The 20,053-nt window shown below is 31.3% G+C and overlaps 2 protein-coding genes across 2 annotated transcripts; both read right to left on the reverse strand.

The window, feature by feature from the left end:
* Positions 1-8,611: 8,611 nt before the first annotated feature.
* LOC146952160 (uncharacterized) lies at positions 8,612-9,370 on the reverse strand. Its single transcript, XM_085758394.1, has one exon. It carries the CDS (start codon positions 9,256-9,258, stop codon positions 8,785-8,787), a length of 474 nt encoding a protein of 157 aa, XP_085614520.1. The 5' UTR covers positions 9,259-9,370; the 3' UTR covers positions 8,612-8,784.
* A 5,231-nt stretch (positions 9,371-14,601) lies between these two features.
* Positions 14,602-19,116, reverse strand: LOC146952161 (growth-regulating factor 1-like). Its single transcript, XM_085758440.1, has 4 exons — positions 18,486-19,116; positions 17,566-17,760; positions 16,390-16,813; positions 14,602-15,859 (listed from the first exon to the last, which is right to left on the reverse strand). The coding sequence occupies exons 1-4, from the start codon at positions 18,841-18,843 to the stop codon at positions 14,917-14,919; spliced, it is 1,920 nt and encodes a 639-aa protein (XP_085614566.1). The 5' UTR covers positions 18,844-19,116; the 3' UTR covers positions 14,602-14,916.
* Positions 19,117-20,053: the final 937 nt, after the last annotated feature.

Consider the following 20,053-nt stretch of genomic DNA (forward strand, 5'->3'; position numbering starts at 1 on the left):
TGTGACTCCTTCCACTACTAATAGTTTTAATTTATAACCTACAAATTGAAAAAAATTATTATGTAACTTCCAGTTAATTTGTGTAGTTTTTTCCACTACTCATTGTTTTATATTGATAACCTCCAAATTAAACAAATTTAGTGCATGCTTTTATCTTAGACATAACAATATCAACCATTTAACTTTATGTGAATATGCTTATCATAATTATTATTTTCTCATTTCTAAAAATATTTTAAGTATGTATTCTAATCAAACCCGTACGGGTTATATACCTAGTTTTAGTTTATTTTGATGGCGGCCACCCCAAACTTTTCCGTCTGGCTCCGCCACTGTATGAAAATAAGCTAAAAACAACTTAAGAACATGTCATAACCTATTTTCATAAGTTCTCCCAAAGAGTCTCACAAGTAGTACTTCTATTAGTCGATAAGCACAAATAAGTCAATCCAAACAGCCATAAATTGACAATATAAGCTACTAGTAATTCCCGATATCAAAATTTAGTGTCAACATTATTAAAATGATTACACAATAAATCAAAGCAAGTTACTAAGACACGATTATTGCATGAAATTATAGGAATTGAGAAAGAATTAGGCTAATATCTGAATAGAAGAAAGTTGTTGAGGATTATTCGCCATTACAAATAATTCCTGAAATGAACACAATCGCGGAATCGATTATCGTCGTAGATGTAAATCGCGTCCTCGAGCGAGCGAAGCGAAGAAGAGAAGAGTTGCTTACTTCTTCAAGTCCGACAGCGTATTCCGACGAGATTTTGGGTTGAGTTTGAAGCAATTCCAATCTAACTTGGTTTTCTGATACAATAAGGGTTTTGATTTGATGGACTTTTCTTTGTTTTAGGGTTTTAATTTTTATTTTTTTTTACGGTGAGAAAAAAATTATACCATGTTTAATCTACCTTTGCTTTGAAAGTAGATTGACCGGGGTTGAGTATGGGATGACCCACCATGACGATGTTTATTTCATAAGTTAGATAAACACACACATTTGGAAGAGGAAAAAAATGTTTTAGCCCGTTTTAATACAAGTCTTAATAGAAAATAGAAATACAGTAGTATTTACAAAAATTACGGGTATTGATTAAGAAAAATACTATAGTAATAGATTTATTTGACAAGACTGTAACTACTAAATTGTCTTTTGTATGTAAATGTGTTTAATGTTGATTTTTTATAGAGATTACCAAAAATAGACCCGTAATAGATTTATTTGAAAAGCCTGTAACTACTAAATTTAGCCGACCCCACTTAGTTGGATAAGGCTTGGTTGTTGTTGTTCCTTAACTACTAAACTGTCTTTTGTATGTAAATGTGTTTAATGTTGATTTTTATAGAGATTAACAAGAATAGATCCGTCATAGTAAATCAATTTTACAACTTCAACCAATTAGAATCAGTAATTTTGACACATGAGCACAAGTGAATTAAAAATTAAAAAAATCTCTATTAACTGCTTTTGTTCACGTTCCATTGTTTTCGATTTTGATTGATCCATTTTGTTCTTTGTCACTTATTTGTACTCTTGTTTTTATTGCTCGTGTTCTTCATTGTTAACTCATGTTTGAATAACTGAGAATGAAACCATTCAAAAGCATTTCTCATGTTCTTAATTCTTATTAGGTGTACTTGATATAAGAGATTGTTTAGAGAATGATTATCATGTTATAACTGCTCATGTTCTTATCAGGTCTCATGTTAGTCGTTTATATTCAAACATATAATGAAACCAAGGGAAGAAGTGAGACGATTCTTAGTTAACTTGAAGATTGAATAACAATGAATCAATAGTCGTTGAAGAAATTTCACGAGAAATTTCTTAATTAAATTGTAGTTTGAATAACATTGAAAACCAAGTTTGAAAGGGTGAAAGGAGGCAGTAACATAAGGTTAGAACATAGATGATTACATAGAACAAAATCATGGGATCAATCAAAACAAACAATGGTGGAACGGTGGACAAAAGTAGTTAGTAGAGATTTTATTATGATTTTTCCGTTTTAAATTCACTTGTGTTTATGTGTCAAAATTATTAGTTTTAATTGTTTGACGTTGTTATATTGAATGATTTGTAAGACCTTCCTTATTGCGAATGATAAATTAAAACTTTATTAGTACCTATATTATTATTTTTATAGTGATAGTGAATAATTTAAACTAGGATGCTTATACTCACCCTAAAAAAAAAAAAATTGTATACTTTGTCGCGAGCATCCATTTTATTAATTCTTGAATCTCTTGTAACTCTGGCATGAGATAGTAGTGTAGAAAACTCGCGATTTTAAATGTGTATATTTCAACTCATTGTTTATTTCTTCTCGCGTCTTTTGCTTGAATGTGACCCTTGAAGTTGCCCCTTTTTCGACCATATATTCTTCTAAAAAAGTTTGTGTTTGGAATTGATTGGTCCTTGTCGTCCTCTATTCTCATTTTTCCTTCCCCTCTTATGTTGTTATCAATTTGAGAGACTAAGAGATAAGAGTACTGAAAACAAAAGTTAGTTAAATAAATAAAGTATGGTCATTGAGCAAGTTCAAGACAAATAAGATATGAAATGATTACAACTTGCACAAGGCCGTCCAATATGTTTAAGGTTTACCACATTACTTCTTTGCTAAACAAAATACATTGTCATTCAACTAATGCTAGTTTGTACAATTGGTTTTGGTCTCTCTTCACCTGTCACTATAAACAATAATAGATGCACTAATCGTTTACAACTATGCGTATCTAATAATGAAATCAAGTCATAATTGGTAACATGATAAGGGTGGTGAATAGTTGAAAGAGGAGAACGAAATTGAACCAAACTTGAAGATGATGAAGAAGACTAAGAAGTTGTCGTTGAACGAAAATTCAATCGAATCTGAGGCTCTCGACATCTAGGGTTGAAAAGTCGATGAAAATAGAAAGAAAAAAATGAAAGTTGTTGAAAATTATGAGATTGCCACCGTGTTTTCACCATTTTCATTTTTAATTATTGGGAATGAAAACACAAAATAATTTATTTTTGTTTCTTAAAATGGGCTATTTATTGAAAATGTTTTTAATGAAAGAAAAAAAATTCAAAAGCACAAGTAAACACACTTTTAACCTAGTTTTCTATAGAAATGGAAACAAGAAACAAACAAAGTTAACAGACCCCTACAACATCTTTGCGGAAATCCTTCCATTCATATCATCCATTATGGATAAGTGTATTATCATAATCTTGATCGAACTTAATATTATGGGAAAAAACTTGTTTGTCGAATACATATCAATCGTGTTTCAATTTCTCATAATATTTAACAGCAAAATTTGGATCAACCTCAGCATATCCTTACATTAACACATTAGATTGAAAAAGGTTTATATATCAAACAAAAAAAAAAACTTGTACTGATATTATAGCAAATAACATTTATAAATTTTTACGGTTAATAACATTTTATTAGAAAATAATCAAAATAAACAAACCAAATGTAAAATAAAATAGGTATGAAATATATTAAAATTTTCAAACCTAGCTAGTTAAACAAAAAATTTCAATCAAATTTTGTAACAAACTTAGTTTCAAGTCTTTACAATGATATCATTATGTCAAAAGTTGTGGTTTTCGCTTGTTTTTCTTGTATTTATGTCAAAAGGATAGATAGATAGACGTGTCTGCATGAACCCTTTTATAGAGAGAAATCTATTAAATCATTTTGTAACTTTTTTTTTTGAACAAGAAAATCATTTTGTAAATTGATTCGAAACATACAACTACTTTAAATACAAGATGAAATAATAATTCGAGAAAAATTAAATCAACTTGAATGTTGAACCTACTAATAATACACATCAGTTTAACTGTGGTATTATTATAAAAAGAAAATTTTAACTAATATAAAATACTTTCAAAGTACAATTTAAATTAAATAAAACAGAATAAATTATAATATTTAACTAAAGAAATTTATCTTTTAATTGTTAATCCATTATTTTGGATACGCTTATCATATGCACCTTTTATAAAAAAAAATATAAAACATAAAAAAATTCATTTTCTTAAAGCTTAAAACCCTTTATTTTGGATAATCTTATGATACACACTTTTTATAAACAAATAAAAAATAAAAAAAATATAGTTTTTTTTAAAGATTAAAACCTTTAAGATATATAATCAAACATTCATTACATAGAAGGACTTAAATTTTCACCAAGTGAAAGAACAATTAATTATATATAATTTTTTTTAAAAGAATCCCCCGGTTATGAACACCTCCAACTTCTTTTAGGTATATATGTATATGTGTTAACACCATATTTCATTTCAGCTAATCATATCATCAAAATATATTATTTCTTAGATTCGTTTAGGAAATGAAGTATTGAAAGGAAAATTTATGGTTTCAACACATTATTTTATTATTAGCATTGCAGTGAGAAATAGTTTGCAGTGATTTTAGACAAGGTCCAACAAACACAACTACCCCAATAGTAATATAAGACAAAAATTGTTAATTTTGAATAACTAGATTTAAGGCTTTATGACTTTCTATCTTTCGATACAACGAAAAAATACTACACTAAATACAACTTGATAGTCTTGACATGTTTTGTTTATCCCACCCGACACCCTATATATCACTAAACATAATTGGAGGTTAAATATAATTACAAATACTTGCTTTTATACTTTTTCACCCAAGTATATTATGTTTTTTATGTTAAAAGAACTTTTGTTATGAAGTGCTTAAAAGGATATACAAGGAAGGCTCTATGTTGAATGTTGGGTAAAACTCAAAAGTGAATACTTTCATATCTTAGTTTTTTTCAATTTTAGGTTCAATAATATTAATATATAAATTACTGTAAAATAACTTCAAGTATTATTCAAAGTAAAATACCGTTAAACAATAGTTGCAAAAAAGCTTTTATGTTTTGGTTGTCCGTTTTGTTTGAAATGGACGATGTTATGTATAATATAAAATCGGATATAAATCTTTATGGGAAATATTAACATGCTTCCTTCTTAAGGCAGGGGTAGAGAATGCGTTATGAGAAAAAATTATCTCTCCCGCCACACCCATTGACTATAATTGGATCCATAAGAGGCAAATTGAAGGTGAGAAGCTATACCGCTTAAAAGGAGTACCGCAGCTACAACCGCAATAGCAGCCGGGTCAAATATCTTTGCAGCCCCATGATTTTGGGGATGAAACCACTTTGGAGCACCGCAATTTAATGACAAATTTTGTGTTCAACAGGACATGTGTGCAAAGTTTGGTATCTCTGCTACTTACCTCACCCATATGACCAACATGTGGGATGTTGCGCAACGCTTTAGGAAGCGATACTCCGGTCCACCACCTGCCCCACAACTTGGTAAATTCCAACCAAAACCAATGCCTCAACCAGAAATTGGTTCAACAACCTACATTCCCAAATTTTGGCACTGGTTTGATTTGAGTAACATTGACTTAGAGGCAGAGTTCAATCATGAAGCAATTAATTCTCTTGTCTTGTTTTTCCTTTAATTCTATAGTTAATTGTTTTAGTTTATTATTTCAGTTTTGAGTCAAGTCTTTCTTGGGTCAAGTCTAAATTTATCTATGAAAAAAATATTTTATTTTATTTTTTCTTCTTTTCTTTTGAGCAAAGTTTACTTAAGTTATGCAAGTGTCGATGATGTTGTCCCCTTGTCACTGTTTGCTACTCGTTTGTAACAATGCTTATTGAAGTTGCATGATTTTTTTTAACCTTTCCGTTTCAAAAATTTAAAATTGTGTTTGTCTCAGAGTACTGTCTTTAAGGCAAAAGGGCTAGCTTACTTCTCAAGTTTAAGAGCATGACTATGGGGCTTGCTGCGGAAGATACTCATCAGAATCACCACTACTTTTCTCTATAGCATAACTGGTGAGAAATTTGAGCCAAATACTTTCCATTTTTTTACCATACTTCTTTCATATGTGAATATCCATGTTTCAATGTTATTTTCCCCGAGTTTGCATTGGTTCTCTACATCATATTGGTCGTATTTTCATACACACGAGGCACTTGTTTGGTACTCTGAGCCTTTTCAAGCCACCCTTATTATTATGACTACCCTTTGCTAAATCCTTTGAGCCTCCATGCAAATTTCTTTGTTGTTTTCGTGACAAACCTTGTAACAAGTTTTAAACTCAACATGTCATATCTGTTTAATTTTTAGGAGTTAGATAAAATCATAGGTTTGGTGAGAAATTCCTTGACTTTAGTTTGAAACTAAGTTTGAGTTGCTCTTTGGAATTATCAACGTTGTAATAAGTTTGAGGTGGGGTACTAGTAAAACTTTATAGAAAAAACAAAGAAAAAAAATGGCAGGCTTAACAATAAAAAGTGGTCTACACAAAAAAAATAGAAAAATAAGAGCCAAGGAATAAAAAAAAATTGGTTTCTTCAAAAAATAATTAGAAAATTAATAAGCAGTTTTACTAGTTCCCATGTTGTTTTAGTAAAGAGATTGAAGGTTGGAAATATTTTAATGCTTAAGGATTCATAACGTGTATCTAACTCCAATTCTTTTGTTTAGCCTACTTTCCCAAATTTATCCACCCTTAACCCAAACCACGTTATAACCTTGAAAGACCTCTAAAGTGTGTATACTTGACTTTGCATGATTGTTTAGAATTTTTTTCAAGTTCATAGGAAAATGCATTGAAAATGCCATAACTAGCCCCACTGGCTTTGAGAATTGGCGAGGAAGAAAATAGGGAATAAGGTGTAGTTGAAAGAATAAGTTATCTTCTCTAAGTCTACCCCGCTTGAGCGAAAGTGGTAAGCTAGTCAACGTCTGAGGTGAGACGAACAAGGATCTGAGCACCCTCTCGAAAAGGTATGTAAATTTTTAAAATTTGTGCAAACTTTGACTTTTAACTATTCTGTTACTTGAGGACAATCAACAATGTAAGTTTGAGGTTGTGATTACTCATAATTTTCATATTAATATATGTTAGTTGTAGACTTTGTTTTAATTGATTTTCATATTTTTTTAATTAGGTTTGGTCTTTTTATAGTAAAAATCACCATCATTTGATATTTAGAGAAAAAAGACAAACTAATTTAAAACTAAAAAAATCAATTAAAACAAAGTCTACAACTAACAAATATTAATATGAAAATGATGAGTAATCATTAATCATAACTGGAGGTTAGATATAATTGTAAATACTTGCTTTTATAGTTTTTCACCCAAGTATATTATTTTTTGAGGTTAAAAGAACTTTTGTTATGAAGTTTTTCATCGAGTTTAACTTTAACCAAATGGTAACAAATTCATGGCCTATCTACGGGAGTAAAGATCTTTTCCATTTCTTAAAAAATTAGACATCTCTATTACTATAGTTTTGGTGTATAAATGTCTAACTAATGTCCCATATTTTAGAAATATGTGCATTTATATCATGTATTTACAAAACTATAATAATGGACATTGCTATTTACTTTAAAAAATGGAGAAGATCTCAACTCTATACCGAATTTACAACTACTGATACCTTCTACATGACAACCACCATCTTAACTATTAAAAAAAAATGGCTAAATTAGAAAAAACTAAAAACACGGGCCTGATAAGATCTTGAAATTTCTTCATCATCTCTATTAAACATTCTCGTTGAAATAACAATAACATAAGTTTATTCTACGTCACAACAATTAAAAGGACGATGCTTAAACTAGAGCAATAAGAGAGTGCAATAACATGTATGAGAAATGTTATGAATACTCTCTTTCTAACGCTTTCGCTAACACTCACTCTCACATTGGAAAAAATTCACGTGGGTCTCACAACTTTATGTATGATCAATTTAGAATGTGAGGTACCCTTAACATGTATTATTATTATACATCACCTCTTTTTAAGCCAAAATTTGTACATGTATAAATGAAGGTAGGGTTATGATTCTTACTTATATATAAACACATGTCAAATTAAATAATTTGAACCATATATATATATATTAATTAAAATTATATAGTCCGAATGGGATAAAACCGAAAGTTTGGAGGGTGTGCGTGAAGAACGGAAAGTTGAAAAATAAAACTCTCTTAAATATTATCTCTTTATTCACTTTGAAAATGATTATAGAAAGAAAAATGGTATATACAACAAATTATTTATCATGAATCCATAATGAAAGGTATGCCACTTAGACCGTTTGTTTTTGTAATTCCATCCTTTTCCCTATCCTTCATTGTATTCCGCTCAACCATGATTATAATTGGTTGATTTCATTTTCAGAATGCTTTCTTGACTCATTTTTTTCTTCTTCTAGATATAGCAGTTCTCTTATAGAAAAATATTAAGGGGATTGAATTGGGAATTTTTTTTTTTCCATTATTTTAAATTGGTAGATCAAAATTCAAAGTATGTAAAACCAAAAAAATGAATATGCAGATTGGAGTCAGTAAACTAATTGAAGTTAACAAATTCAACTATACACGTTTTACAAATAGATTTCAAAAATCAAATAGTTTACTAGTACGGATGAGGATAAGAATTTGATGTTCAAAATTTTGATTATCAATTTAACAACAATGAATGAAAATGGTATAGCTAGCTAGAGGCATAACAAGTATCATTTGTTCGATCATATATTAAACATCAATTGTGTGAGAGTCTAACATCTTCTTACTGATTTGATTCTTACTTTATTATATACACCTCGAACATAACACTAGAGTTTGACTGGTCCCAATAAAACACAAGTTCATGAAAGTAAAATATATATGTAATTAAACAGAGATATCAATCTCAATCTATGTTCTGTGGAGAATGAGAGATCCTAACCAAATTATTATCACGAACATTGCAAGATCTCTTACATGAGAAAAAAGACATGTTTTTCACTAACCTTGATTCACAAAAACTACTACTACCAGCTCTACTAATCTTTTTGTCCCTCTTACCACTTTTCTGACTTTTGGTACACTCTTTGTAAGCTGCTAAGAAAGGATCATCATCTTGAACCCAAATACCCTTCTTGGAAGAAGTTCTATAATAAGGAGGTTGAAAAGCACAAGGAGGAAGTGGAATTTGAAAATCATGAATAAGATTTCTAGGAGTAGTTGCTCCTTCAAGTAAAGAAATTGGAGGAGGTGGCAACTTAGGCAAAAATTCATCCTCTCTTTGGATTAAATTTTCACCATGAGCACTAACACTTTCTTTGGGGATACCTGGCTTCTTTTCCCATGAGAATGATATCTTTCTTGTTAGTGGTTGACTCATGATTCTATGAGAGTTTTAGTTAATAGTATAAATGCAAGACATATAATGTATGATGAGGATTCTACTAGCTAGCTAGGTCTTTACATATATATATTTGTTCCACCTTGTAATAATTCCAAATTCAATGACATGATTTCTTAATATTGGACAAGCATATAAAACATAAGCATAGAAAATTTGTTTTGCGTGTTGGAATAATTTCTTGAAAGAAGACAAACGAGTTTGGAAATTTGAGGCCATCTTATAATGGTTGACTTGGTCATTTGCCATTTGTATCAATTGGAAGAAGGCAATGATGTGGAGGTAGAATATATAAGACAAAACTTATAATGGTTGACTTGGTAATGGTATATTAGAGATCCTCACCTCAAGTCCTCAACCACATAACCACTATCTTCACTTCACACGATGGTTGGGCCAAACTGATATCTCGTTTGCAATTAATAAGTAATATAAGTTTGGGTAAAAAAAAAAGGTAATATAAGAAAAAATAACACACTATAGTCTCTCAAATAATAATAAACCAGTCAATTAACCCCTAAAAAAACAGTCAATTAAGTGGTTAATGAATTTCAATTTGAGGTAAATCATTTAAGAGAATCATAGTTTAAATCGTCACTAAAGTAGTTATATTGACCAACCTTTAATTATCTACCGATCAAACTCTAAATTACTCGAACTCATTTTCTTTAAAAATTGATGAACTAACACATAAAATAAGCTCTCATAATAGTTAAAACCAAATAGCATTAATCAGATTTTGTTTCGTTATCGTTTGATTTGTATTCAAAAGCAAATTATTATTGTTTGTAAGACATAGCTCAACTGACAACACAACACTGATATTGTTAGACCGAATATTCCACGTAGATTTGCTCAAACGTGCGGTGAGAGAAAAGCTAAAAAATCCAGGTTCACAAAATCAAGGCAAACAAAGCATTGGGACGCGAGAATGTAGTTGCTAACGCCAAACCAAACACTGCATTAGATGATCTTTATCACTTCTTCCACATAAAAAAAAAATGAAGACAAAATATTGTTTCTTAAAAATCAAACCCAGGTTCTAGCTCACCATACAAAAATGCTTAATAGTTATTGTCTTTTTCAATCAAAGTTATAAGAGCAAAATATCTACCACCATTTACTACTATTGATTAAATTCTCTTGAGAAACGTTTTGAACACAGAAACATAAATTCTTTCTCCAACTAGATTTCTCCGATACATAAGAGCAGGAATTTGAATCTTTAACCACATTCTTATTAATCAAACCAACCACATATTATTATTTCATGTCGTTTTCATAGTGAAGTTTTTTCAAACTATTTACCTCTATTAATTTGTATCGTATACACAATAGAGAAGCCACCAGTATGCATTTTTTTATGCATTTAATTAGCTGTATCAAAATTTAAAATACATACATAAATAATTAAATATCGTCAACTCAAAGCAGGCCGTATTTTTGTGAATGAGAAAATAGGGACATTCTGTTTGAACTAGTGTCGTTCATACAAGGCTGCAGAAAATTACTGGTCAGTTACTATGTTCTTTCTTCCTTGTTTTATTTTGACCAGTCATTACATAATGTTTACAAATAACTAGTATAATATATGATATACTTAATTAGAAAACTGCCATTTGATGCATAAATACATACAGATGCACCCAAAATTAAACAAAATACAAAAAATAAAAGCATACAATTCAAGGTCAATTTCAAGATATTATTTGTTTAACCTTGTATTTTTTTTTTTGTTGAAGAATTCTTTTTATTAATTCCCTTAACCTCATTCACATCTTCATATGTATGTTTAACAGTAAAGGAGAAACACTATTTTTTTCAACTCTTTTCTCTAGCATTAACTATCTTATTAAAGTCCCTAAAAAAAAACTACTATCTTATTAGAGGAAATCAATTTTAGATCCACATTTTAAAAATGGATGCAACATAAAATTGTGAGACCCACGTGAATTTCACCTAACGAAAAAGTGAGTGTTCAAAATAGAGTGTCGTTACCACTTTTCTTAAAAGCAACATGCAGTTTAAGTGCAATAATTGATCTTGATTGTCAATTTGAGATCGACCGTCTCACCTTACACTTTCATCAAAATTATCTTTAAATAATTCTCACATTCGATTTGAGATTAAATGACAAAATCATTAAACATGTCACACATTTACTGTGTGGAATCCAAATTCCACATATTCTAGGCATAGACACCTTTATGACTAATAACATCATTAGAGTACTTACAAGAAAGGATATGCATATACTTCCTTAAGCTAGGCCAATTAAATCTATTGATCTTTTGATCCCTACTTGGCCCTTGAACAATAAAGGGACTTTTTGTGCATTTCTTGTAAGCTTCAACAAAAGGGTCATCTTCCTCTTGAATTCTACTCTCCATCTTGAAAGAACTAATTCTAATACTTTGAATTGCACATAAACAGGAATTTGCTCTTCTTCCTCCACTCTTAATCTACGGTGAACATTTTTAGATAATGAACATGGAGGAGGTTGAAGCACTAATTTAGTAGCATGATTTGTGTCATAATTATGATTACTGACTTTGGCAAGACCGGGCTTGTATTCCCATGAGAAAGGAACATTTACATTTTCTTCATAATAAATATCATTGTAGGTATAGTTGTTGTGGATTTGGAAATTGGTATGTTTCATGGTTGCAATATCAAAATTAATACTCTCTTCAAGGTTCTTATAATATAGTGTATAATATATCATGAAATTCATGATGCATTTCGTGATTATTGATTAAGAAACGGGTAATCCAAATTATGGTAAAGGATAGCTTGTAGATTAATGTATTATTGTTTATTAGGAGAGGACAAATAACATGTTACATGTACGAGTATATGCAATTTCTCATATGTTCCTTTCATGAATATCATGATCATATATTATATATAATTATTGGAACTTGGAAGCGTAGGAAAAGGGACCCTAGATGTAGATCATGACCGGCATGAGTGAAATATGCCACAAACCTAGGTAGAATTACATTTCGTGACGTGTGTGTATATGGATGTATACTTTGGCGTGTAACGTTGATTATTATTTTTTTGGGTAAATGAATTTGGAGATGAGTGATTTATGGTTAAAACTGTATCAAATTGTTAACCATACACCCATTTTGTACAAGGTTGAGGGCTTTAAGGGGATTAGCTTCTAATTAAACAGAGTTATCGTGTTCCAATTTCAGCTTCACATGCAAGCTGAAGCTAGTTTGAAATTGGGAGGAAGATTCACTTGTTCACAAGGATTTGTACACTCCATTTAAGGGCGTACATATTCAAGAAAAAGTAAATAATTAAAAATACATATCATTTAAAAATAATTAAATGATATGTATTTTTAAGTCGGTGTGTCGGAATATGTTGCGATCAAGTGAGTATTTTTTGGAATTGGATGGCTCAAAGCTCTATTGCTTTTATTATTTTTTTTACGAAGAAATATTCTTCTACGAAATTCGTAAATACTACATGAAATTTGTGATAAAGTCCAATACTCACCACTTTTCACATCTCTACTTTTGCACAATGTTACGGTCACATTTTCAAATGGGAAAGTTTTTCCTTAAAAAATTAGCCTATTATTAAGTGAGATAATCTCGTATTTATAAATCGTACTTCTTAGGGTGATGGTCCCTAATGGTACATATGTTTTATAACAATTGAAAATTTTTGGTGGCTTCAGCTCGATGACATTGTTTGACAATTGCTGTGTTTGGAGTGGCGTTTAGTTAGGAAATACCACTTCCCAATGCATTTCTAACTCAAGAATTTAAAAGTTACTAGAGGTAGCTTTTGGCCTGCCGCGCGTCTGGATAAAAGAAAACGCTTTAACAAACACATCAAATATCAATTTCTGAGTTTACAATGGATAATCTTTAGTAGTTTATTAGTTCATATGTATAAAAACTTGCCACCATAAGATTACCTAAAAATATTCAAATGTCCCCTTTTAGAATTTCCTCCTCTAAGTTAGAGATTCCATAAGTATTGTTTTTAACAAGGTGAGGGTGCAAACAAGATATGTTGGACTGCTAGTATACTCAAGCATTATCCTTCAACAATCAATCAACGAAGGGTGGAGATCAGAGAGTGATTTGTTTAGTCACAAGGCAAATTTCTCAATGATCGCAACAAAATTTTCACCCTTCTCTCCCAACTTCCATGTGTTATAAAATGGCATTTGCATTACAAGAAAGGTACACAACCTATTCCAAAAAACCTCTCACTCACCTCAACCCAAGTCTGATTTGAGCGTTTGAGCAGGTGCGACACCACTCGTTGAAGAGCCTCATTATACTCGCACCAAAAAATTAGTATTTGACAAAAACAAATTAGTTCTATTTGATCTAGGAGAAGCGAATAGAAAAATTTGATGCTTAAAAGGGCCAATCATCGGTCAAATTAAACCATAATATGAACGAAAATGTCTTAAAAATCATCGTAAAGACATTCCTATTTTTAAAGAACGAATTCTTTCTTATTTTTCATTTTTTTTGGACCAAATAGGTCGAAGTGATTTTTGTCATGCACCAATTGAATTATCCAAGAACTATGAACAATTTTTTTTGCTAACCCAATTTAATTAGAGTTTTATTACAATTGAAATACACCCCAAGATATCTCTACAATTTAATATCTTGTAGACTCGTTATGAAACTAATTTTCAAGTCAGCAACAAAACATTCAATTTTTTTATGCAGTATTGCACTACCTCTTGAATAAACAACTTCCGAAATTGCTCAAATCTTTTTTTTTTTTTTTTTCATGAGAATTATGTTACCAAGTCTCCCAACACCATGCTTATAGAGAATTTCTTTAATGTGGTAATTTTTAACAGCTCTAAAAGTAGTAAATATGATAATGAATTTGTTTACAGAATCAGATCATGTTTATTTAATGACATTATGCATCGAACAACCAATTATACCAAAACTTTTCAAGGGTCCACCCACCCAAAACATGAAATGAAAATGATCCTTTATCAAATGCATTAAACAACCCTTTTTTTTTAAAATTAAAAATGAACATCCACAGACATGAGAATTGAACCTTGAAAACAAGGAATCAAAAAATCACTATCATTATTAATTAAGTTTCAAAAAGGACAACACAAATTGTGTTGGTAGGTTGCATTAGCATTAATTTTCACTACCCTTTTTTCCATGTGCACACCGTGAGTCCCACGAATTATATCAAAGTCTCAAATATTAATATTTACGGCAACAACGTCATGCAAACAATCAAAGAGTGAGTCCCCACCTTAAACAAACCATCTCAAAAACAAAAAACAAAAATCTAAGTCCACACTCCAACCAACATCACTTTACTGTTTTTTCATACAACAACAACAACAAACTTTGCCAAATCACTCCCAACAAACATCACATGAAACATAATAAACAAAAGTCAACCAAACCATTTGCCTAACATATCCAAATCATGTTGGCATTGGTATGGTATAGTAGTAATTAACAACTATAATAACAGAAAACATAAATAAATAAACCATATATGTAATGTAATATCATCATATATAAAAAAAAATAAAAAAAAACTCAATAAATTAAAGTCAAGAACAAGAACAAAGTTCTTTTTCTTCTTCTTCTTCTTCATCTTGTTCCTCTAAGGAGTAAAGGAAGTATTATTACCAAGAGTTGATCCTAGAAGATCATTGCACAAACTAGCTCCTTCTTGAGTTGTTTTATTGTTTTCTGCCCTTGGACTACTACCGGCGCTACTATTCGAAAGTGATCCGAATGCAGTCTTTTGAAGGACTCCGGTTGGCGATGATCCAATTGGAGGACTATTGTGATTGTCCCAACCATCAGTCATGAGATTTAGGGCGGACGAATTGTTGTTGCCTCTGCCATAGTGATCATCATTTGCATTGTAGGTAATAGTATTACTAAGATGAAGAACCTCTCCAAGTGGACCACCCATTGAACTCTCCCAAGTTATTGGAATCCAATTAGCTTGCTTTGTAGTATTAGTGTTTGATGATTCATTGTTGTTATTGAGAGCACTACTTCCAACACCTAACCCCATTTGAATAGGGTCTATTTCTCTTGATAGCCTAAGAGGTGAAAGTGTGAGTTTTTCATTGGTTGCGGAGGACGTGAACGACATGAAGTCCGAGGAAGTCATCGGTGTTGAAATTGATAGTTGTGTCCTATCAGACTGCATGTCGAGCTCCGGCCAAGAAAAACCACCTGAGCGGTTATGATGTTGGTGATCTGAGTGAGTTTTGGGAAAGTCGTCGATAAAATGCCTAAGGGATTGCTGAGAGCCTGCATCTCGGTTTGTAGGGTTTTGTGAAGATGAACCGAAGGTTCGGGTTCCCAGCAAAGTGGAGGTTTTCTGTGAAGGGTTCAGAAGGGAATCGGAAGTGACAAACCCGAATTCATTGTTTCTCGAGGACTCATCATATGAAATGTGCTGCTTTTGAATCATGAAAGATTGATTTTCCTTTGGTTTCAACTCTAGAGTGGGTGGCAGCATTGGTAGTGCAGGACCATCCTGCATCCTCTCACTAGTGTTGTTATTCTCTTTGTTATTCATGAACATCCTGCAAACAAGAAACAAAAAAAAACTTTCAAACACAATATAGAAAAAGCACATTTCCTGAATTTATCCCTTATACACAAAAGTAACAAAATTTAAAATGCAAAAAAATAGTTTTGAACACAATCACTAATCTAATCACATTCCGTTGGTACATTTCTTGCAATAATGACTTTGAAACAGTGTAGTCCCTAAATGAATAACGGAATATAATGACCACGATGTTCAGTCACAATTCTTGATATTGTAGAGAATCACAATCAATTACGGTTGATGCAGCCTCAACAGCCGTCATAGAGACATAAAATACATGATGCCACGGCTCAGATCATAGTCGCAGGCTTTGAAAAACCCTCGTGACACTCTAATTTGTTTTTTTAAAAAAATATTAAGTAATTAAAAATAGTAGAGTAATTAGATGTTACCTACATATTGATTAGTACTATAGGTATTTTTCTTATTTGAAAAAGTTATTTTTAACAAAATCAAGGAGTAAACAATAACTATAAAACTGTAAAACACTAGTTTTCTGACCTGTTGATGGTGTTGGCAGCAGAAGAAGCATTATCTTGTCCAATAAGGTTGTTCATATTCTTGGAATGTTCCTGGTGTGCAAAGCTAAGAGTGTTGGAAACAGTGTTGCCACCAGGAACAACAATAGATGAAGAAGGAGAAGCAGCAGCAGAATTGATCTGCTTTGATGAACCACTTGGAGTAATGGTTGAAGTAGTAGTAGCAGCTGTATTTGTGGTTCCACCAGTGGTGAGAGCCTGGCCAGATTGGCCTTCCACAGGCTTTCTTGAACGATGGCGTCCTCTGTTCATATGCCTTTCGCAGTACTTTTGATCAACAACGGCATCTCTTGAGCATCGCCATTTCTTTCCATCTGTTCTCCTACACCTTCCTGGTTCCGGATCGGTGTTGTTCGAGTATCCCAGATGGAATCCTCCCCATCCCACTGCATCAATCAAAAACATATTACTCACTCCACCACCTCACATGACATGTTTTCAACCAATGATGAGTTGATGACATCAAGTAGTTGAAAATTAACAATCAAGGTCAATCATTTAAAAAAAGCAAAACATAGAAACAAACAAAACACTAATCACTTTTCCATATTACTACTCCACCTCACATGACATGTTTTCAACCAACGATCAATTTGTTTTTTCAAAGACAAACAAAACACATATCACTTTTCCACATTGACTTTTGAATGATTCATATGTGAATTGTTACGCTGTGGAAGACTAATCCCTTCAAACACAAATTTGATTCGGCCTTATTTTCTAATATAATGCAAAGGGCATTTTGATCCTTGAACGTGTGACACGCTATCACTATAGTCCTTAAATTAACCAAAATTACAAAAAACATCCTTGAATGTATCTCTTGTCAAGTTGTAGATCAGTTTAGTCTTGGAATATGTTTCTTATAGTTTAGTGCAGGTCTTTGTATGTGTCCTCCATTAGCCCCTTTTTGCAATTTTGGTACATTTAGGGACTACAGTGACAAAATCTCACACATTCAATTTAAGGACCAAAATGATTGGAAAAAAAAATAATCTAAAATTTTGACATCTTTAACATTAAAAGACAAATCAGAGACAAATTTCATTTTATTTGTCTCTAATTAAAAAAAAATCCAATAATGTTTATCTTTGTTAGTATTAATTAGGCAAGGAAAAAGGGAACTAACTGCACATACATGCATTTGGTCTGAGGAGAGCAGTTGAGAAGCTAGATAAGCCAGCAGAATCAAGGGCTTTTCTGATAGGCATAAGCAAATGATGAGGTACAGCAACATTTGCAGTGATGTACTTATAGATCAAAGCCTGATGTTCCAACTCCATCCATTGAGAAGGTGTGAATGGTCCTCCATGCATGCTTCCAGAACTATAACCTGTTCAAACAGTATTCAACAAACATCAAGGTAAAGTCAAAAAAGGTAACAAAAAAAAAAATCAGAACTTAAAACCAAAACACAAAAAAAGTTGATTCAGTTCAGAACTCAAAAAGAGCACACAACAAAAAAAAGGCTATAGTCTGAAGAAAAAAAAAATTAATAATTTTTTTCTGAGTTTGAAGAAATAATAACAGTCAAGTCAACTTTTAGATTTTTTTTATTTATTTTCATGTAAGGAGGATGTAGAAAAGGAAAGAACAGATTTTTTAGAGAAAGATGGTACAGAACAGAACCAATCAAAATTTTGTAGCTTTTTTTTCCTACATATTATAGCTCATAAATTTTTCTTCTTTAGTACCCTCTAGTATACTGTGCAAAAACTCACAAAAACCCATCTCCCTAAAACAGGAAGAAGATAAGAATTTTATTATAAATAAATAAAAAAAATACAAAATTTATTTTTTCTCCTATGTTCCTTTTTTCTTGACATGACTTAAAAAAATGAGACCACTCAAAAAATATATTTCCATGAAAAGACCCTCCAACAGTACTGTAGAATCATACCTTATAACTATAACAACCTTATAAATTTTTTAGCTCCCCAAATGGATACCATATAGATTCATAAATACATACAAAAATATCCAAATCCAAAATATATCAATTTTTTAATTTATATATTTTGATAGATAAAAAAAACAACCTAAAAAAAAATGTTGTACCTGTATTTCTGTTGTAACTAGACATAGGATGGTAAGAAGCAGCATAAGACAATGCAGCATTTTGGGTAGTTTTGTCAAGTAAAAAAGATTCAGATTTTGAAGTAGGAGTTGAAAAACTAAGCATTTGTTGTTGACCATCAGAAGAAAAAAGTGTAGTAGTAGCATTAGATCTCAAAAGTGAAGAAGAGTTTCTTTGTTGATCAGTTTTTGCAAGTTTGAAACTTCTTAACTCATCTTCAGTACATGTTCCAGATCTCTCTTGTTTAAGTAAACCAGATCCATTGTTGTTGTACCATTTATTTTTTGACTCAGGATCTGAACTAACCAAACCTTCTAAACTCACTCCACCAAGATCCATTTAGAAACAAAAAAAAAAAAAGGACAGAATAAAAACAAAAACTAGACAAGGTTTAAGGTAAGGAAATGAAGTATCTTATGGTATAGCATGACAAGAGAAATAGTACAGAAGAACCCTTTGGAAAAAGGAAGGCACGTCTCATGAGAGAGAGAGAGAGAGAGAGAGAGGATATATGTGTATGTGTTTGTGACAACTTAACTTAAAGCTAAGGTGAAACAAGAAACCAGAATGGTTTTGTTTTGTTTTGGTTTTTTTTTGGGAGTTGATGTCTTTGCAAAGATAAAATAATTGGAGAGATATATAATATAGGAAAGAGGTTGGGGGGGAGAGAAGGAAACTGACTGGACTTGGTTTTCATCTCATACGTATGTATCTATGCTAGCTAATATTATAAGCTTTTTATCAAATTTCATGACAAAAAATATTAGATATTTTTAGGCAAATTATTAAAGTATAATTTTATTTATAGATTGTTGTATAATATGAAAATTCACAATGCGTGAACAAAAATGTTTTCTCCATTCGATATTTGAATGAAACAATCTTTTATTAGATTAAATAATTTTTAGGCAAACAAGGTTTTGTGATATATTGACAAAGTTCTCACTCAAGGATACAGCTAATAACACTTGAGATGATGATATTGTTGGCGACGATGTCGTTGTCAACAATATCCTCACCAACCGTTTTGATCCCTCTATTTGTATTTATTTATGGAATCGGTCATAATATCTTAAAATCATTTAATTTTGATCACTCCATGTTTTTGTGCTTAAGAAGTGATGAAAATGAAGTTGAAACCGAAATTTTAATGAGTTTTCTTATAATTTTATGAGTATTGATTGCTCCACATCTTCAAGTCGTATGTCATATCATTTAAAATGCATTAAATCGTCATTTTTAAGTACAAAAATCAGGGGTAACACTTCGGTGACTTCAAGTTCGGTGACTCCGCCTCTACCTCTCTCATTGAAATAATCTATTTTAATCACCCTCTCATCTAAAATACACTAAATTCACCAAAGTCACCAAAATGCAAAGGCACTCAAGTATTTCCCAAATATGAGATAGAGGAACTAAAATTTTAAAATTTTAAGAAAGGAAGACCAATTTCTTGAACAAGTGAAAATAAGAAGACTAAAATTGTAATCAAGTCTAAATAATAAAATCATATAATAATTTAAATCCAGGTGACAATAATATGCAACAA

The sequence above is a fragment of the Medicago sativa genome, chromosome 1, assembly GCF_051527215.1.
Source record: "Medicago sativa cultivar Bolivia chromosome 1, Bolivia_mono, whole genome shotgun sequence".
Lineage (NCBI taxonomy): Eukaryota > Viridiplantae > Streptophyta > Magnoliopsida > Fabales > Fabaceae > Medicago > Medicago sativa.